Source organism: Haemaphysalis longicornis, unplaced genomic scaffold (genome assembly GCF_048455015.1).
Source record: "Haemaphysalis longicornis isolate Haplotype H1 unplaced genomic scaffold, Haemaphysalis longicornis Haplotype H1 scaffold_9, whole genome shotgun sequence".
NCBI lineage: Eukaryota > Metazoa > Arthropoda > Arachnida > Ixodida > Ixodidae > Haemaphysalis > Haemaphysalis longicornis.
The window spans coordinates 19441973-19458993 of record NW_027526460.1 but is presented as its reverse complement, the minus strand read 5'-3'; the positions used below and the strand labels follow the sequence as shown (position 1 = coordinate 19458993).

Below are 17021 nucleotides of genomic sequence, written 5' to 3'. Positions count from 1 at the left end.
CTTTACGCATGTTCGAAGCCGAATTCTTCCTCACCATTTTTGACAAGGGCCATAAAGCCGATTGATGTCGATTTCACTTTTTATACTCTGAATGATTTGGATATTCCGAATACATTCGGCAATGCAGCACACAACGTACGACATAAACATAAGCTGGTTGCGCTTTCCCTTTTTTTTTTGTCACTGGCTTCACTTGCATGCTGCGTGTAATAATTTGCTAGGAAGATCACCCTATAGTGATGTTTTTACTCATAGAATATTGTTATAGTGGCTGCTCTGTTTAATTCTCGACCGTCATCGTTCGTTTAACTGAAGAATTGGGAGGATTCATGTTTGGAAAAATTGTAGTTACCGTTCACAATCAATTCCGCCGTTTGTCGTGTTGCTCCGCCTCTGTTCATTGCGATGCACGTGTAGTTTCCAGCGTGATCCTTGCGCAGCTTCTTAATCACGAGGCTGCTGTAGTCTTGCGCGTTTTCTGTCAGTACCGCTCCGTCTTCAGGCACGTTCCTGTCATTCTTCTGCCACTTGAACGTGAAAGGAGCGCTTCCGGTGACGGAGCAAAGGGCCCGAAACTTGGCCCCCTCTTTAAGGTTTTTGGGAAATATCATCGGCTGGATGTCGGGAGGCTCTGAAATGAAGGGGGATCGAATTAGCTCAATTCAGGCTGTTCACGCGGGCGCTCTGGTATTGGTAACCTTATGGGCGAAGAATCTCACCTGCAGACAGGACAACTTGAAAATACTGATGTAGGATGAGGATGAAAATCGCCCGTATAAGTGCCGTAACCATGCTGGGAGCCAGTGAAAATTAAGTGCGGTGTGTTCGTTGCATATTGCCAAGTACGCTGCGGCCTTCCTGCCATCTGTCGACCGATTCCGGAAGCGTCGCGAGTTTGAAGACCTGACATTTTGGCAAAAAATTGGTGCACCTTTCGCGTGAAACTGGCGCTGCTGGACGGAACGGAAAAATTGAGCGGGAAAACAGTGCTTCCGTAGTTTGCGCGGGTAGTGACGCTTCCCACGGTAGCAGGAAGCTTTCGAAAAATGGCGCCGAATTCGCTGTTATGAACCAACCCTAGAAAACACAAGCAGCAAGGCTATAAAAATAAGTGCTGCTAGAAGCGCATTTCCTTTTGCTTTCGCACCAGTAGACATGCCCAAGTCAAACATTGTTTCAAAATGTCCGCTCTTTTCACACACACACACAAAAAGAAAAGCGGAAACTTGACCATGTGCGCACCAATGGTAAACTCAGTATTGTTGCTGCATAAACAGAAATTTGGTTTGGCGCTCCCAAAGGCGTGTGAATATCTTGTCCGTATTTCTGCGAGCTGTTAGAAAATGCAGCGAAAATACCACAAACCACGCCTAACACTGCCTTTCATTAGTGCGACATTGTTGACTCTGAACCTCCGTCATTGTTAAAGAAGGCAGGCATGTTATAGAAAGTGAATTGTTGCTTCAACATTTGCATGGCCGCCCCTGTAGCACTATACGTATAATCGTTGTACTGGGTTGTGTGAAGTACGAATCTTTCGGCTGTGAATTTGAATTCTCATTAAGCACAGTACTTCAGAAAAACACACAAGCGCTCCTTGTAGCGCTTGTTTCTGGTATGGGCAGCCCTCAAATACTCTGCACGCCTCTTTTCTGTTCCGACACTTACGCAAACTGCGCGAATTATCCAGTTTTAAAATTTGAAACACGCGTGCTGTACGTAAAATATCAGCATTCCTGCGAGTACGAGGCAGTGTTACCGGTAACCATTAGGCTTATGGTCTTCTCCAGAGAATTGCCAACATCGTTGCTCGCCGTGCAGGAGTAGCTTCCCTGGTTTTCCTTCTGGATGTTTGTGAGTTGCAGACTTCCGTCACCCGCTACGTTGAGCACCTTTTTTGGCACCCCTACGCAAAAAGAAAGGAAAAAACTGTGTAAAGCTTTTATGGAGGGAAAAATGTATTATAGTGTCGCTAGGAAGTGTTATAGATATTATATTGTTCTTCTTTTATTGCATAATAAGCGTCACTCCGTATTTCGTTCGTATATGTGGTTTAGTGCGGTTTGTTCAGTCTTGCTTGCACATTTTACGTTTACACTGTTTACGTTCACCCTGCGCGAACAAGGGGTAATCCATGTGAGAAATGACGTTTCGCATTTTGCTTATTACAAAAGACATTGTTCCCTGGGGCGTTCGAAGAATGAAACCAAGGTTGAAACTGCGCTATGCGATCGGAGTATATAGTTCCTGCCTCCTTCACAAGAATAGCCGGCATGCCTGCATCCATAGCTGGGCGTTGTTATAGAGGCGTTCATTCCACAATAGCTAGTTGCACATGGTTCAAACCTGTGATGGTGTAACAACACGCTGCTTTTTTTCATTTTCGCAACGACAGGCCTTTACTTTTCTAACGCACTTTGGGAAAACGGGGCGTACACCGATTAAAATTTTAAACAGCGTACACAAAATCGCCGCAAAAATAATTCCCTCCACTCGACATTATCGCTTCCCCTATCACCTAAACCTCCTTTCACTTCTACGTTTTCACTTATTCTCCGTGCCAGCTCGCAGCAGCGTAGTTAGGGTATGTTCAGGACGTGTTCAGATATACACCTTGTAATTCAGCTTTCACGGTCACATCTAACGCGTAATCGCGAAGGCAACTCGCCTGGAGAGGTTATGACGTTTATTGAATATGCATTCTCATTTTTACAGTAACAGCTGCTGTGTTGGTTGTTTACTGTGCAGTGTTTGCGGGTGAAATACGGGAGAAACTAAAAAAGTGGGATTTCGCTTACCACTCAACTGCCTCCACGTGGTGCGCGGGGCCGGATGCCCCGACGCCGCGCAAGGAATGGTTACGTTCGAGCCTCTGGCGACGCGCTCGTCCCTCGGCTCCGAAACCCAGGTGGGAGGCGCTGTGGGAAACAGTGTTATTCGTACCGCAGAGAAGTTAGCATACTCAGCAACATCACGAACCACCTCGCGCATACCCCGCGTTGTGTCACGTTCTGCGTTTCCGAAATGAACGTAATTAAAGAATTGTTACAAATATTGCCGGTGCACGTGGTATCGCATTCCAGTCTGGTATCCCGTTAATTTTTCTGCATTCATCTGCCTCGATACGGTATATGCGAGTCTCTTCAGCAAAGAAATAAGAAGCCTAATAATGTGTAACCCCTTGAATACAGAATAAAAGATGCGGCTACTAAATAAAAACCACGAGCCAAGGAGCAGAAGCTAACGGGCCAGATCATGGGTAGGTACTAATAAAACTGGCGGGTATAAAAGGGAACAGCGGTACGAAAACACCGATCGGGAGCATAAATAACAAGAAAAAGCGTGAAACGACGGCTCCTATGTCAAAGCTGTTGCAGTATAACACTACAACTGTTATGGTTATATGAAAAAAAAAAAATCGGAGCATGATTCATGATATGAAAGTGAACGCAGAATGTCTTCGCATGCATTAGGTGTTGGTAACAATCAGATTGTTAGCTCTGATAAAAGCGTTAGCTCTAACAAGCATGCTACCGTGGCTCATAGGGGCGTTATACCATAGTTCCGTTACACCGGTAACCGTTTGATGGCTCGCAACGCGAAGGATGCAACGCGCGATTTGAAATAGATTCCGTGCGATATGTTTTTAATGCTATCACAGAAACAAATATGACAACGGGGAACATCTCACCGAATACGACGAGAGGCGCCGTGTAAGTTCCACTCGAGGTTGGTGCGAGAACTTGACAAGTGTAGTTCCCCGTGTGCGAGTACTTCACCGGGCCTAGGGTTATTGTTGACAGGTCGGCTTGCGTTTTAATCTGAACCGTATCGTCGCCTACAAGCACCTTGCCGTCTTTCATCCAGTTGAAAGACAAGGGTGCCTGCTTGGTGTTGGTGTAACACACGATTTTCACGGTGTCTTCCAGCATAACTTTTTCGGGTATGTAAAACGGCACCACGTTGATGACTCCTGCAGAGAACGAGTTCTTAGTTGCTGAATTGAGTTAGTTTCCTGTTAGCGCACTGATGCTCAGCAACGAAGCCAACTTACCGGCAAGAGATGGTCGGAAGACGAATGTGAGTACGAGTACTGGTAGGAACGGCATCTTGACTGCACCTCTGCGTGTTCAATGCGCGGGGACGTGCGGACAGAGGATAAAGAAACAGATACGTAACGCCCTCTGTCCCACAGTGCTGGAAGCATGGCATCGCGCTCAAGACTTCCAGGGTTGCTGTTCGCGAATTAATTCGTATAATCTCTAAATTGCGCATATTTTGTGATTGGATCAAAGCTATACAAACATGTGAGCGCAATTGCTCTGCTTTTTTGTTTACATTTCCGTTTTCTCACCGTATACTTTAACGAGGAAGCTCTGTTGTATGCTTGCGCCGAAACCATTAGAAGCTACGCAAGAGTACGTTCCGGCGTCCATTTTGGTAGACTTGGTTATCTGCAGCTTTGCCGTTCCTTTTCCTTGAAACTTGGCGTTCTCGCTTCCTGCGGGAACAACGAAACGTAAATGTAACGTCTCGTTGTTTTACCGGTGGCGTTTCCGGTAAAATTGAAGCAAGGTACATTTTTATTCGATATGATGAGTACACTAAACGAAAACGGCTATACTGAGAAGTATGGAGAAATTGGTAAAAGTTGTATTTTAACACATGACGATGACAGGGTTATGCGGTTGTCTATTGTCTTTCGCAAGACAACCGCATTGAGACAACCTATTGTCTTTCGCAAGAAAGACAATAGGTTAAGTTACTTTGTTAGAACACATGGGAATTTTTGCAACTATTAGTTTGTGCCCTTTGGGACACGCTATTTGTAGCGGCAAATGCAGTGAAATTATCTCGCCGAACTAAACAGAAATTGTGCTAGTTAATCAGTCCGCTGCTTGAAACTGAAACCATTGCGAATTGAATGTTACTGTTATTACAGTTCTGTAATTACGTGGAAGGGGATCAATGAAAATGCGCATTGCACAGCATAATCATTTCTAGTAGTCGCAAGAACGCATGTTATGGAGGCAGCCTGTATACAAAAACGGGGCTAGATTAAAAAAAAATTCAGCACTGATATGTCAATTTCTTACCACCGTCTTTCCGCAAGATAACTTCGGGCACAGGGTTCCCCGATGCGGCACAATTGGCTGACACATTATTGCCTTCTGTGATCAGGACATCCGTTGGTCGTTGTATCCATCTGGGAATGGCTAGAATGGTAACAACACATGTGTTTATATATACCATATCCCAAACGTTAAAACACTACTTTTAGCAGATCACCCACAGACAGCAAAGAAACTGTTATTTTGCACATAAGGTTAAATTTCTGTGATTAGCTGACCGGTGCTAAGTTTTCTTGTTGTCAGTCTTCTGTCATAAACGTAGTTTTCTTTATATAGTCCGCACTGAACCTAGTTGCCCTACGCATTTCGACCTGAACGTTTGTGTACGTTGTGTTCCAGAGTAGTGGAAAATATCTTCTTTCAGGTCGGCAGTTTTGCGTATGATTTAAATCATCGTATCTCTTCTTCGCAAATCTTGATTGTACGTTGTGTCATCATTGTATAACAGTCTTTAAAATAATTTGTATCAAGTTGCTGGCACTAAGAACAGTTTCAGTGCTTACCGTACACCGCAAGGCGGGCGGTGTGTGTATCCGATTTTCCTTTAGACGTAACTGTGCAACTGTAGTTTCCGGTGTCCTCTTGACGCACCGGGTCAATCGTGATCATGGAGAAATCAGTGTCCGTCCTCGTTTTGATTCGACCGTGCGAGTCACCGTCAAGTGCCTTCCCATCCTTCAGCCATCGGAAGCGCGTTCCTTCGGACACCCTCAGGAGGGAACAGGTTGCACTAACCCTCGTACCTTCGAGGATATCGGCCGGGAACGAGAACGGTTGCACTTTGACGGCGGCACACACACCTGGAAAGTTGAAGTAGGAACTGATTAGTGCAAACGTTGCCTTCAGAGTAGAGCGAGGAATGAATGGACTGAGCCTGCACTGCAGAATAAAATAACGGGACGCGTTACTTACCAAAACACATCATTAGTGGTATCGCTGACGCCAGTCGCGTAGTTCTCGATGCATCCGCCCTGTAGTTCTTCGCACCGTTTTTCATTTTCTGTACGTCGTCAATACAGACATGAAGATACTGCTTCGTTGTCACCACGGAGGAGCTACACCGAGTGATTTTGGGGTAGCGTTGATAGCTTGAGCAAGCGTGCAATTGGCGGCCCGAGCAGCTCGGTGCCTAAGTTCGTACCGCGGGTCTGTGGCGCCCTCAGTAGTCGCATATTCCAAGTAACGTCGCCGGGTGTGTAAACGGCTCCAAATATGTACATTCCTATCTGTGCATATTCCAAGAGCATCTGTTGCAGCGTTATGTTCGTGCAATAGGAGGAACCAAAACCCTTAAAGAACTATTACAATAACACAGATACATACATAGGGAAAAGTGGCAAGCATTTATAACCATGCAGACTTTCAGGCGTGACCTTTTAATAGGAAAAGCTTTTTCCGCGTAAGAGAACTAGAATTCATGGTTGAAATTCTTGAGTGCGAGCAAATGCGAGAACGACGTTTGTGTTGTTAAGAGTGATCACGTCTTACGAGGATAAGAAACAACAGCAGAGGCAGACTGTCTAGTTTTGAGTCTCCCTCACCATAAATGGAGACTAAGATGATTTTAGCTATCGGCTCTGAGACTCCGTTGTTAGCCGTGCACTCATAGGATCCCGCGTCGAGCTTGGATGCATTTGTTATCTGCAGCAGGTTTTTTCCGGATTCCTTGGTATCTCTACTGTCACCTGCGGGGAAAAACAAACGGAAAAAGTGATTCTCTCGCATGATCGTGCGTCAGCACACGTAGTGCGCCTTGGTACATTAAAACGTGTGCTGCTACAAAGACACCGAAGACTGCTCATTTATTCCAGTATCTTCGCTTGTATTTAAATAACGTGATGCTGCGTTTAGTTGGTATCTTTACCCATGGCTTTGTAATGTTTTACTCGTAGACCTTAAAAATTGCGCTACTTTATAAACTTTTATCAGTGATAACTTCCATTTTCAGTTTCTTGCTGTTTCTGCTTCATTTCGTGGTTTTGATACGGCACTTCTGTGTTTTCGTCGACCTCCACCTGAAGTTGAGAGCTCTGTTGGCCGCGTGATGAAGCTCGCTTATCAGTAATACTCGTAACGATAGCTTTGCAAACTGTAAGAGCAACGGGTGCAACGAGCAAAGAACAACATCTCTGTATCGGGTATTGTGCACCAAAGGAGGCCAAGCAAGCTTGTTGTCCCGTGAGAAAATGTCGTGGGCTGCAGCGTCTAGGTGATCAGCTGAACTTTATCGAAGTGGAATATTTCAATCCGCTCTCAAAACAGCAGTTGGATATAAATTAGCCAATTAATGCATTTGTAAAATAATTAGTCATAGTTCGGCGCCAACTTCTGCAAAAAATAATTAGCGCATCATCGGATAGTTTTTGTATTAGACTTCCTCGTCAGAACATAAAGCTGTGCTCTGAAATGCCTTTCTTGAAAAGCGCTTGAGTCGAAGTTATTACTAAAGAAATTTCTTTTCATATAATAACGACAGAGAAAACAGCTTTACGGTATAACTTTGATGTACAATGTACGCTTACTATTTACGCAGCCGACATAATTTGTACTTATAGTAAGGTTCTGTAAACTAGCGGGAATTTGAGATTAATGAGTAAACGTTTCCTCCAGGAACACTTGAATCCTTGATAACTAAACCAACCTTCTTCTTAATGATAACGTCCGCGCACACGCTTCTGCATTTAGTAAGGTACGTGTAACGTGCTAAGTGTAAATCGGCCCGCTACCTCAAGAAAAATCATGGCCTGAAGAATTTACAGCATCTTCGCCCCTCCCCCTTCCTTTTTTTTTTTTAAAGAGTTGGGTGAGAAAATTTAAGTTTACCGTTTCGGCTGAGTAGCCTCCATTTCACTGCTGGAGTTGGATTTCCAGAAGCTTCGCAAATGACTGTTGCGTTGCCACCTTGATGGAGCTTCACGTCTTGGGGCTCCACAAGCCATTCTGGCGGAGCTGCGGGATTGTAGGAACTCAGCTATAATAAGTGCACGTTGAAGTCGGAGGCAATGCTCTGATAGATATAGCACTCAGCTATAAGAAATGCACGTTTGCACGTTGAAGTCGGAGGCAATTTGCTCTGATATATTCAGCAGTGTGGTTCTTTCTTTCTTTCTTTCTTTCTTTCTTTCTTTCTTTCTTTCTTTCTTTCTTTCTTTCTTTCTTTCCTTCTTTCTTTCTTTCTTTCTTTCTTTCTTTTCTTTTTGCAGTGAGACTTTCCCGTTGTTGCACGAACAAAGCAGTTCGACAACTCTTAAGCGTCGAGACTGGGCCACGTAATCAACACGATTTTCAGATCTTGCTCATAACAAAAGCAGTTCTTTACGGTTAAAAAATGAGGTGACCTATAACTTTACCGTAAACGCATTACCGAAGTTTACCGTAGCTTCACTGAACTTTACCGTAACGTGCTCCGCCGCCACATCGTTTCTTACCGTCATATCCCCGTTGTCATGTTGTGGGACAATTAAAGTTGTGGATGCCAAATACCGGTCAAGTCAAGCCGAGTTCTCAAAAAGGAGATATATTTCATTGTAGAATTTTGGTTTAGCTAGAGACGTGTAGTTAACTTGCCTAAATACTTGGGTAATACGATTTCCTGCTAGGAAACTAAGGGCGGTGGTAATGTAAAATAAAAACTACAAGGCTCAAGATTTGCACTTTGCTTTTCTTCAAGGCCTCCATTGAGCCCATGCAGTTTCATCCCCAGTAGGTTGAGCGTGGGTTTATCGCTATTACACTGACAACATTAAGGAGTAACGAGTGAAGCACAAACCTAAAATATTGAGTTGCTGCGAGTGGCTGTCGACCTGCTCGCCTTTGTTCCCCACGCAGGTGTAGTTTCCGCCATCCTCTCTGCTCGTCGGGCCAATGACGAGCGTACTAAACAGGGAATGGTGCACAATCTTCGCCTTGGAACTCTCTACAAGCTCCTTTCCGTCTTTTAGCCACCGAAAATTCACGTTGGCTGTGCTGCTGATTGTGGTACACGTAACCGTAACGGTGTTCCCGATGACGACCTTGCTAGGAAAGTTGAATGGTTGAAGGCGAAGAACACCTGTAACGATAAGCACCGGGACAATCAGGGAAGTTTGCGAGTCACAACAAGACCACAATAACTAGAAAATTGATGCTACCGGTCAGCGCCTGTCACCAGGCTGCAGGCAGAGCTCACCTTGGGGATTTCTTGACCCACGTTGTTGCCGAGAAGAAACTTGCATTGCGAGCAGAACAACACCAAAGAATCTAATAACCTGCTTCCACGGCCAGGCGTGCATCCTGCGTTCGTTGTGTGGGAGCCTGTCTTCCCGAATATGTCTCGGATATGTCGCTCGGCTCGAACGCTGTAACCAGAGGTTCTGGCGCCATCTCTGAGCTGGTCGCTGCACGAGCTACGTTTCCTTGATCGCTCGTGGGATATCCAAATACATTCGTCGCAGGATGTCACGGAGGAATTTTAGGAGAACATTTTTTCATGCGTTGAGTTTCTGTTGAATGATATCACTTACCGTAGACTACCACACGGAAGCGCTTAATGAGTGGCAGGGTAAGTGCGTTGTCAGCTTTGCAGATGTAAAACCCAGAGTGCTGTTTTGCCGCCTTCTTTATTTCAAGCGTGGCTGATGTTGCCGCCTGGTCTTTGCCTGAAAGAAAGAAAAGTAATCAGTGTTAGCATGTCGACGAGATGGGCCGCTTTAAATTCGGAAGCATGACACAAAGAAAGTTGTTCAGTGCACCTGGTTGCTAAAACTGTGCATATGTAGCCGCCTTGAATTATCTTCCTTACATTATCTGCCTTTCTGACACTTAAGTTATTTTGTCTTAAACCTTTTTCTGAAGCAGGAAAATCAGTGTGACCTTTTGGAATGTACTATCATGTCCAAGACCCGAAAAATGGCAGTTTACCTTTTGTGTGACAGAGTCGTTGATTGTCTGAAGTTCAAAAAGCAAGTTGGAATCACCAGCACGTCGAACGCAAATCCCGTGCATTCTTGTTCATATGCCACCGTGCCACATGTGTCATGTGTGCACATACGGTGGCTTCCTTTTCTGGAGACTAGATGACCCGCCAAATCTATGTAGCAAAATCGGCTTTATCGTTACTTTTTCAATTAATTCCCTGCCTATATCTGTCATATGTATGTATGTCGGCACGAGCGTGGGGCTACGCTACTTTTTTTTTTTTTTGGCGTTGCTGCTCAGTGCCTGTTTTTCACGTTGTTTTACTCTCAACTATAGTTGCGAACTGACTAACCCAAAGCCATACCTTGCTGCAACACAGTTTGCTTCCGGCGGCCTTTTGCTACTGCTTAGCTGGTCGATTCTTTCGTACCTTCTTTCATGACGGCCACCGTGGGTGCTGGCTTTCCTTTTGCTTGGCAAGGAATTGTGAGGTTTGTTCCTTCCATAGCCTTTATCGTATCGTCAGGCACTTGAATCCAGCTCGGTGGTACTGAAAGGGGGTACTGCATTTAGCAACCTACACGTATCTTTAGAAATGCATTTGACACGTAACACAAAGTTTAGTGGAATGACTGAGCACGGTCTGAACTTAGAGGTGGGTACTTTGTAATTTCGCGTTTCGTGCGTACTGCAATGCAAGCATTTCCCAGCTTCTATGAAGATGCCGAAGTGCCGCTAGAAACCGTATTGTATAGGAGGCAGCATTTTTATTGAGCCTAATAATTTTATGGCACATATTTAAGTGAATTGTTGCCTGTTGTTTATTGCCTCGCTTTTCTGGTGGAGGAGAAAAGCCAAAACGCCTGTGTGTTCGAGATTTCGGCGTACGTTAAAGATTCCCAGGTGGTCAAATTAATCCGGAGCTATTCACTACGGCGCGCCTCATCGCCTGTGTAGCGTTGACCCGTTGAACCCCATAGTCAATCAATCAATTCTTGTTTATTGCTTAGATTTAGTTTGATTGGTAGAGTTGTGCCGGCGTCTTTAGAATCTTTCGCGGAGCGTGGCATTCGTAACCACAGACATTTGCTATCTATATGTTTTTGTCTCCTTTTCAGCAGGAAAGAAGTATAAGCGAGATGTATTTTCAGGGGAAAACCTGTCAACGAATCTTTCCCGAGAAGTTCCGAAACTGTATGAATAAATCTTCGCTTTTAGCACCAATAAAAAAGTTGGGCAGAAAGTTTCAATTAACAGTAATAGTCACAATAAAAATACCCGCGGCTTCGAATATTTCGGCAAACAACCTGTAGTGTGTTTCATTAGCGTAGGTAGTTACATCTTGTTTTAATGCTTGGCGCGAGATATCTAAAAACCTTGTAGTCCGAAATATTTTGAAATTTTAGCGTCACCATAAGCACTTTTACATTTCAACGTCATCATGTTAGCAGCGGCACACGGTTTTGAATTAGTGAAAGGCACCTCTTACCTTGAACATGAAGGATGTCCGAAAAAGCATCCCTTTTGCCATTATAGACGCCGCGGCATGTGTAATTCCCACTGTCGGCCTCTTCAAGTGGGCCAACAATCAAAGCGGAAAGTTCCGGGAACGTTCTGAACCGTATTTTTCTGCTCTCAGACACTTGCTTGTTATCCTTGAACCATCGGTATTCCACGCCCGATAAGGCCGTGATCGTTGTGCAGGTAACTGTGACGGTCCGTCCTTCGACTGCGTCGGTTGGGAAGCGGAAGGGCTGAAGCTTGAATTCTGTAAATCGTTCAGACACAGGTCATGAAATTATTCTAGACTCATTAAACGACTTTAATTTTCTATATAATTCGTTGCAGACCTTACGATTTGTTTAAAGGTACCAATTTTGTGATTATGGTTTCTCACGTGTTTTTAAACTCTACGCAGCAGTTTTAAACCAAGCTCAGTAGCAATTGATGCGAATTATGGTGAACTTAACACAAGTATTTTCTCATGTCAATTAATTGTTCGCAGCGAAAATGATTCTTATGAAAAATACACGGTTGGTTTCGCCTTTCAGTACAAAGTACGGGAGCCTGTGAGTCATGTATCGCCATAGTAAACTGTGTCAAGTTTACGCTGTTAGACGTTTAACGCTGTCACCAATTACTGAAAACATTTTATGGCACTTCACAAGCTTGATCCCTTGCGTATTAAGTGGCTATTGGTTCGCTCCATTCATCGTATATGCAGACTGAGTCTAGATTGTTTCTGTTCCATCCGAGCATCCAGAGTGCCGTGTGGCTGCAATTTAAAGCGTCTGAGTTCCTCTTTGAACATCAAAAAAGGCGCATAAAGCGCAAAAACGCGTGAGCAGCTTTGTTCAAATAAATTTGTTTTAACTCCTTGGCTTTAAAGGCAGCGAGATGCAAGCGATGCGAGGTAAAAAAAGCTTAGCTTTTAAGTTAGCAATGAAACGAAATTGCAAGGCTTACCGACTGTGTCACTGAGGGCGATGTGAGAAAGCGCAGCGAGGAAAGCGAGTAAACCATGTCCGGATGAAGCCATGGTCTTCGCAGTTATTCCTCTCGCAAGTTCACGAGGCAGAATACGCCACTCGGTCTATGGGAAAGCGTTCGCTATGGCAGTAAAGAGAACATGTCCGACGGTTCTGTACTGACGTGAATCCTTCAACCAGAGTCGCCATCTGTGGTACATCATCGGAAAGATCGCACTTCTCAACGGTGAGGGTGGAATATTTAAAACGCTGAAATGGATAACTGCATCTTTGTGTATCTTACTGCCGTTGGAAAAAATTACGGTTTGACGCGTTAAGGGCATACCGTAAACGGTAACGCGAATTTCTTTCGCCAGTGGTTCCCGAAGGCCGTTGTCGGCGGTGCACTTGTATCTTCCGGAGTCCGACTTCGACAGCTTGGAGAGCCTGAGCGCCGAGCCTGTCGCACTTAGCACTGTGCCTGAAAATGAATTGGAGCTTGAAATAAGTTGTTTCTAAGGAATAATTTCATTCTTTGCATAGAAAGTTTTATTCTCCACTTTTCTGAGGAAAAATTTCTGCTCGCCGCCATTTGGCATAGATGGTAATACTCGCGCAGTTAAAAAATGCCCGATGAAAATACGAGTGAAAATTTCTCGGCGCGATCATGTGTAAAAAAGCACGTGACGTGGCGGTGACTGTCAGTAGTGGACGGGTCTACGGACGTACAAGTTGCTAAAATGTGAAATGAACTTTTTCGAAATATAGAAAAAAAAAGCTTACCTTCTCTTTCCCAGCTGATGCTCGGTTTCGGTATTCCTGTTGCATCGCAGACGAGTGTCGTGTTCTCGCTCTCCCTCAGTGAGACATCGTGAGGTTCTTGCACCCATTTCACTGGAACTTGAAAACACAGGTAGTGTCAAAGGGTTGCTCACGCAAGACGAGGATTCAGCACAAGCGATGTGTTTTTAAGCCTCCTGTAGACTCGTGTTGTGAGGTTAGATTAGTGTCTGTGAACCGAGGCCTAATATATTTACAACGTTCCCGAGAGACTGTTCTAGATCGCTGCCATTATTTCCCGGAAACATGAGTAATCTAAACATTATTGGGGTAATCAAGGATGTCTTCAGTATTGAGCGTAGTATTAAACGGTCTTCAGTATTGAGCGTGACAGTTGTCGATCCTCTTCAATTTTGTGATGCCTCCTATTCTGTCGTCTGTGGCACTTGACGGCAATTAAAAATTTTGTAAGTGCCTAAACTTAGTCTTAGTATTTATTCTTAGTTGTGCAGTAAAGTACAAAAATAAACGCAAGCACAGCAAACATAAGAAAAATTAATCGACCAGGTTTAGGGGAAATCCCCAAGGTTGGCTGCATTTAGGTGGATGTCAAACTTTCCTTCATAAGAAAAATTAGCAAGCTACTAGCATGTTTCATAAACAATTGAGTCACGCATTGAAAGAAAAGCTTCTCGTTTAGAAGCTTTTTTTCCAACCCAGTTTCCGGGCCTTCGGAAATGTGCAAGCTGCAAACCAGGAATATTTGATTGCCCGAGCTCTTCATTGTTTTAAATAACTGGCTCACAGTATAAACGCTATTTGGGCATGTCGCTCCTAGTAATGCTATTACGATCGTCACTCTTGTCCTGTCATGTTTAGGACTAAGCTGTTTCAGATCTTGTCTGCAGCGTTCAGTTTGTTCCCTAAAAATACCTAAATATATATCGCCACAATCCCGTCATGTGGTAAAATTGTTTCCCGTGGGCAATGCTCACCATCCGTAAATTACTGAACAGGCACTCTGTACTCTGTAAAGGGGCTCCTCCTTTGGGGCGATTCTGCAACTCATTTCGCCCTTCTTGAGATACATTAGCGGTTGAGTAAAAAGAACAAGCTGACACGCTTCTTCCCGTTTGTTTAGTAGTGATACCGTGATCCCGCTCCTCACGAAAGATAGGGATGTGAAGCGGAATCACGATTTGTGTCTTGAAGAAAAGCGATGGCAAGCTCCTTACGTTAGCAAGGCGATGATTTTTAGGGAGGACGTCCTGAACTAGCTATTCATCATTCGCGGAGACACACACGCAGATGCATGCTTAAAATTGTTTGGCACGTACTCTTCTGTTGCTTCCAACATTAAAACGTTTTAGTTTTATATTCTGCGTTCCGCACCATCTATATCTTTTTCCGGGTCTGACTGCTCGGATTCGCTCACTCTACTCTTCAGCGTCATTTCCAACTCTAAGATAAGCGGCTTCGAATTGTTTGAACGAGGGCGTTTGCATTGCCTGTAGGTTAGGTAAAGTTTGCTACTCACCAAGAACGCGCAGCTGTTCCGTGTGCGAGTCCCTGTGGCTGCCGTGTCTTCCCATGCAGGTGTAGTTTCCCGAATCCTCTTGCCTCAGGGAGTCCACGACGAGCGTTGACATGTCCGGGAAAGAGCGCACCTTCACCCGCTCGTCGAGCGTCAAAGGTTTGCCGTCCTTATGCCAAGAGAACTCGACTCCAGACGTTATCCCGCCGGTGACCAACGCACATATAACGGTGACCTTATTGCCTTCTGTGGGATTGTTCGGGAAAGAGAACGGCTGGAGGCGAAACGTTCCTTTGGAGCGTCCTGCATGCGGACGTTGAAGGAAATGTTAGCGCCTAGGACTCGTCGAAACTTCCTGTAGTCCTCTTACCTGAAATTTGTTGGCCGCGTGGGTGGTCCGTTTCCGCTAGCAAGCTCAACAAAGCGACTAGGAAGCGAAGCAGATTGGGTGGTGTATTCTGAGACATGACCACCGACTAGTGCTGCGAGCGTGTCACGCACGACACATACTCGTACACCGTGGCTGGCAGTAGAAAGATGAGCCAGGACTGCTAGCGCCATCTCTGGCACTTGCACGGAGGAGTTGCGCGGGCGGTTTGGTGTGGATTTGGTCTGGCTAAAGCATACACCGAAAATTTCTGGATCGGAACGAGTGACATTATTTACTTTGTATGCGAGTACGATGTGTCGTTTGTTCATGTATATTTGACGACGCGGTGTACTCAGGCTGCTTGCAGGCATTAAACACAGCTGTTGGGCAAGTTGGTGCATTATGATTGAAAAAATAGAGCGCGACTTGGACAACGGCACAACGAACGATTGTGTTTACACAATCAAAGTAACGTTTCCAAAAATTCAAACTTGGTGGCACGCGAAAGCACAGATGTATCGCTGACGCACCTGTCCACTTTCTTCTTAATATAAAACGCTTCCTAGAGCTCCTTCGCTACTGTACTATCACTCCTGCCGAGAAATCGAATCTGCTCAAAGGAAGGTCTGCATTTTTGCAAAGAACTGACAGGCCTGCGATCTTCGCAATGCGCGGGTAAATGCGGGCGCTTATTATTGTTAAGCGAAGAACTGTGCTCGCGTGCCCGGTCATGCACACATCTGCCCGTGTGGCCGGTATAGGGCTCCCCGCATGAAAGCGACATCTCGTGTACTACCCCGACGTCACAGGGCACAAAGCGCTTGGCATGCTTCTTTTCGCACTGTTTTCGTTTGGGCTTGCTGGGAATTTGCGCACACAGGCGGCCACGTTTTTGTGGAGCAGAAAACACCACCGGCACTGTGTACCGTCCTGCCACCCTTTTCAGGTTGTGCGTAACCCTATGTATATAGGGTAAAACAACAGGCTTCGCCTTAGGTTGTTCTGATGCAAAAAGAGAGGGAAAAAAAATGCAGAGTGCCTGCAAGCAGCCAATCTGCATTTTTTTTTTGCATTAGTTACCTTTACTTCTAAACTTGTTGCCATAGGTACCGTTGTAATGACTAGACGTTAAGAAGAAAGTGTGAAATATATATATTTTTTCACATTACAGCTTAAGAGTTGCTGACTCATTCTTGATGATTTGGCGTTGTTTTTGTGGAAACACGCCCATCTTATTTTATTTTTTGCCTTGTCAGTGCTTCTCGTGCGAATGCGAGACTTGTTTGCTCACCAAACACATTGATGCGTATCTCTCTTTCCAGGGATCCAGGGAGGCCGTTGTCGGCAGTGCAGATGTAATTTCCACCGACGGACTTGGTTGCCTTTGGTAGTTGAAGGCTACCGCCATTTGAGCTGTTCACCGGCCCCTGTTCTCTGTCGCCTGCAAGATAGAAGAGGAGCTGGAATCGCTATCACTGCAAATAGAATCGCTACCTACAAGCTTCACATGTTCACACGCCGCATCTTAGCCTAAGTGTTCTGTCTGATTGGGCTGGGTTTATGACTGCGCGAACGTGTACCTCATTTTTTTCCCTCTGAGTTCGAATTGCGGCAAGCTTCTCCGAATTTCTCCGATTGAAGTAAGGATGTTCAAGGAAATTTTTGGGATTCTCAGGCAGATGAAAAACAAAGTTATTGATTGACTATGGGGTTTAACGCGCCAACGCTTCGCAGGCGATGGAGGCGCGCCGTAGTGGAGGGCTCCGGATTAATTTTGACCACCTGGGCATCTTTAACGTGCGCCGAAATCTCCAACACACGTTCGTATATGCTCTTCGCCT

General features: G+C 45.0%; 1 protein-coding gene across 4 annotated transcripts in view; it reads right to left on the bottom strand.

The window, feature by feature from the left end:
• Positions 1–15641, bottom strand: part of LOC144153094 (cell adhesion molecule Dscam1-like) — a 28798-nt gene extending 13157 nt beyond the window's left edge. The window contains exons 1-4 of one of the 4 annotated variants that reach the window (XM_077684754.1): positions 15181–15641; positions 14814–15113; positions 13280–13396; positions 12843–12977 (exon numbers count right to left, since the gene is read on the bottom strand). In XM_077684754.1, coding sequence (XP_077540880.1) covers positions 12843–12977; positions 13280–13396; positions 14814–15113; positions 15181–15277 — 649 coding nt within the window. In that variant the 5' untranslated portion in view covers positions 15278–15641. Of the gene's footprint in view, positions 1–9634; positions 9770–10458; positions 10579–11517; positions 11797–12494; positions 12697–12842; positions 12978–13279; positions 13397–14813; positions 15114–15180 lie in introns of those variants that run through there. The other 3 variants (XM_077684753.1, XM_077684757.1, XM_077684756.1) reach the window with 3 other exon arrangements.
• Between the last annotated feature and the right edge of the window lie 1380 nt (positions 15642–17021).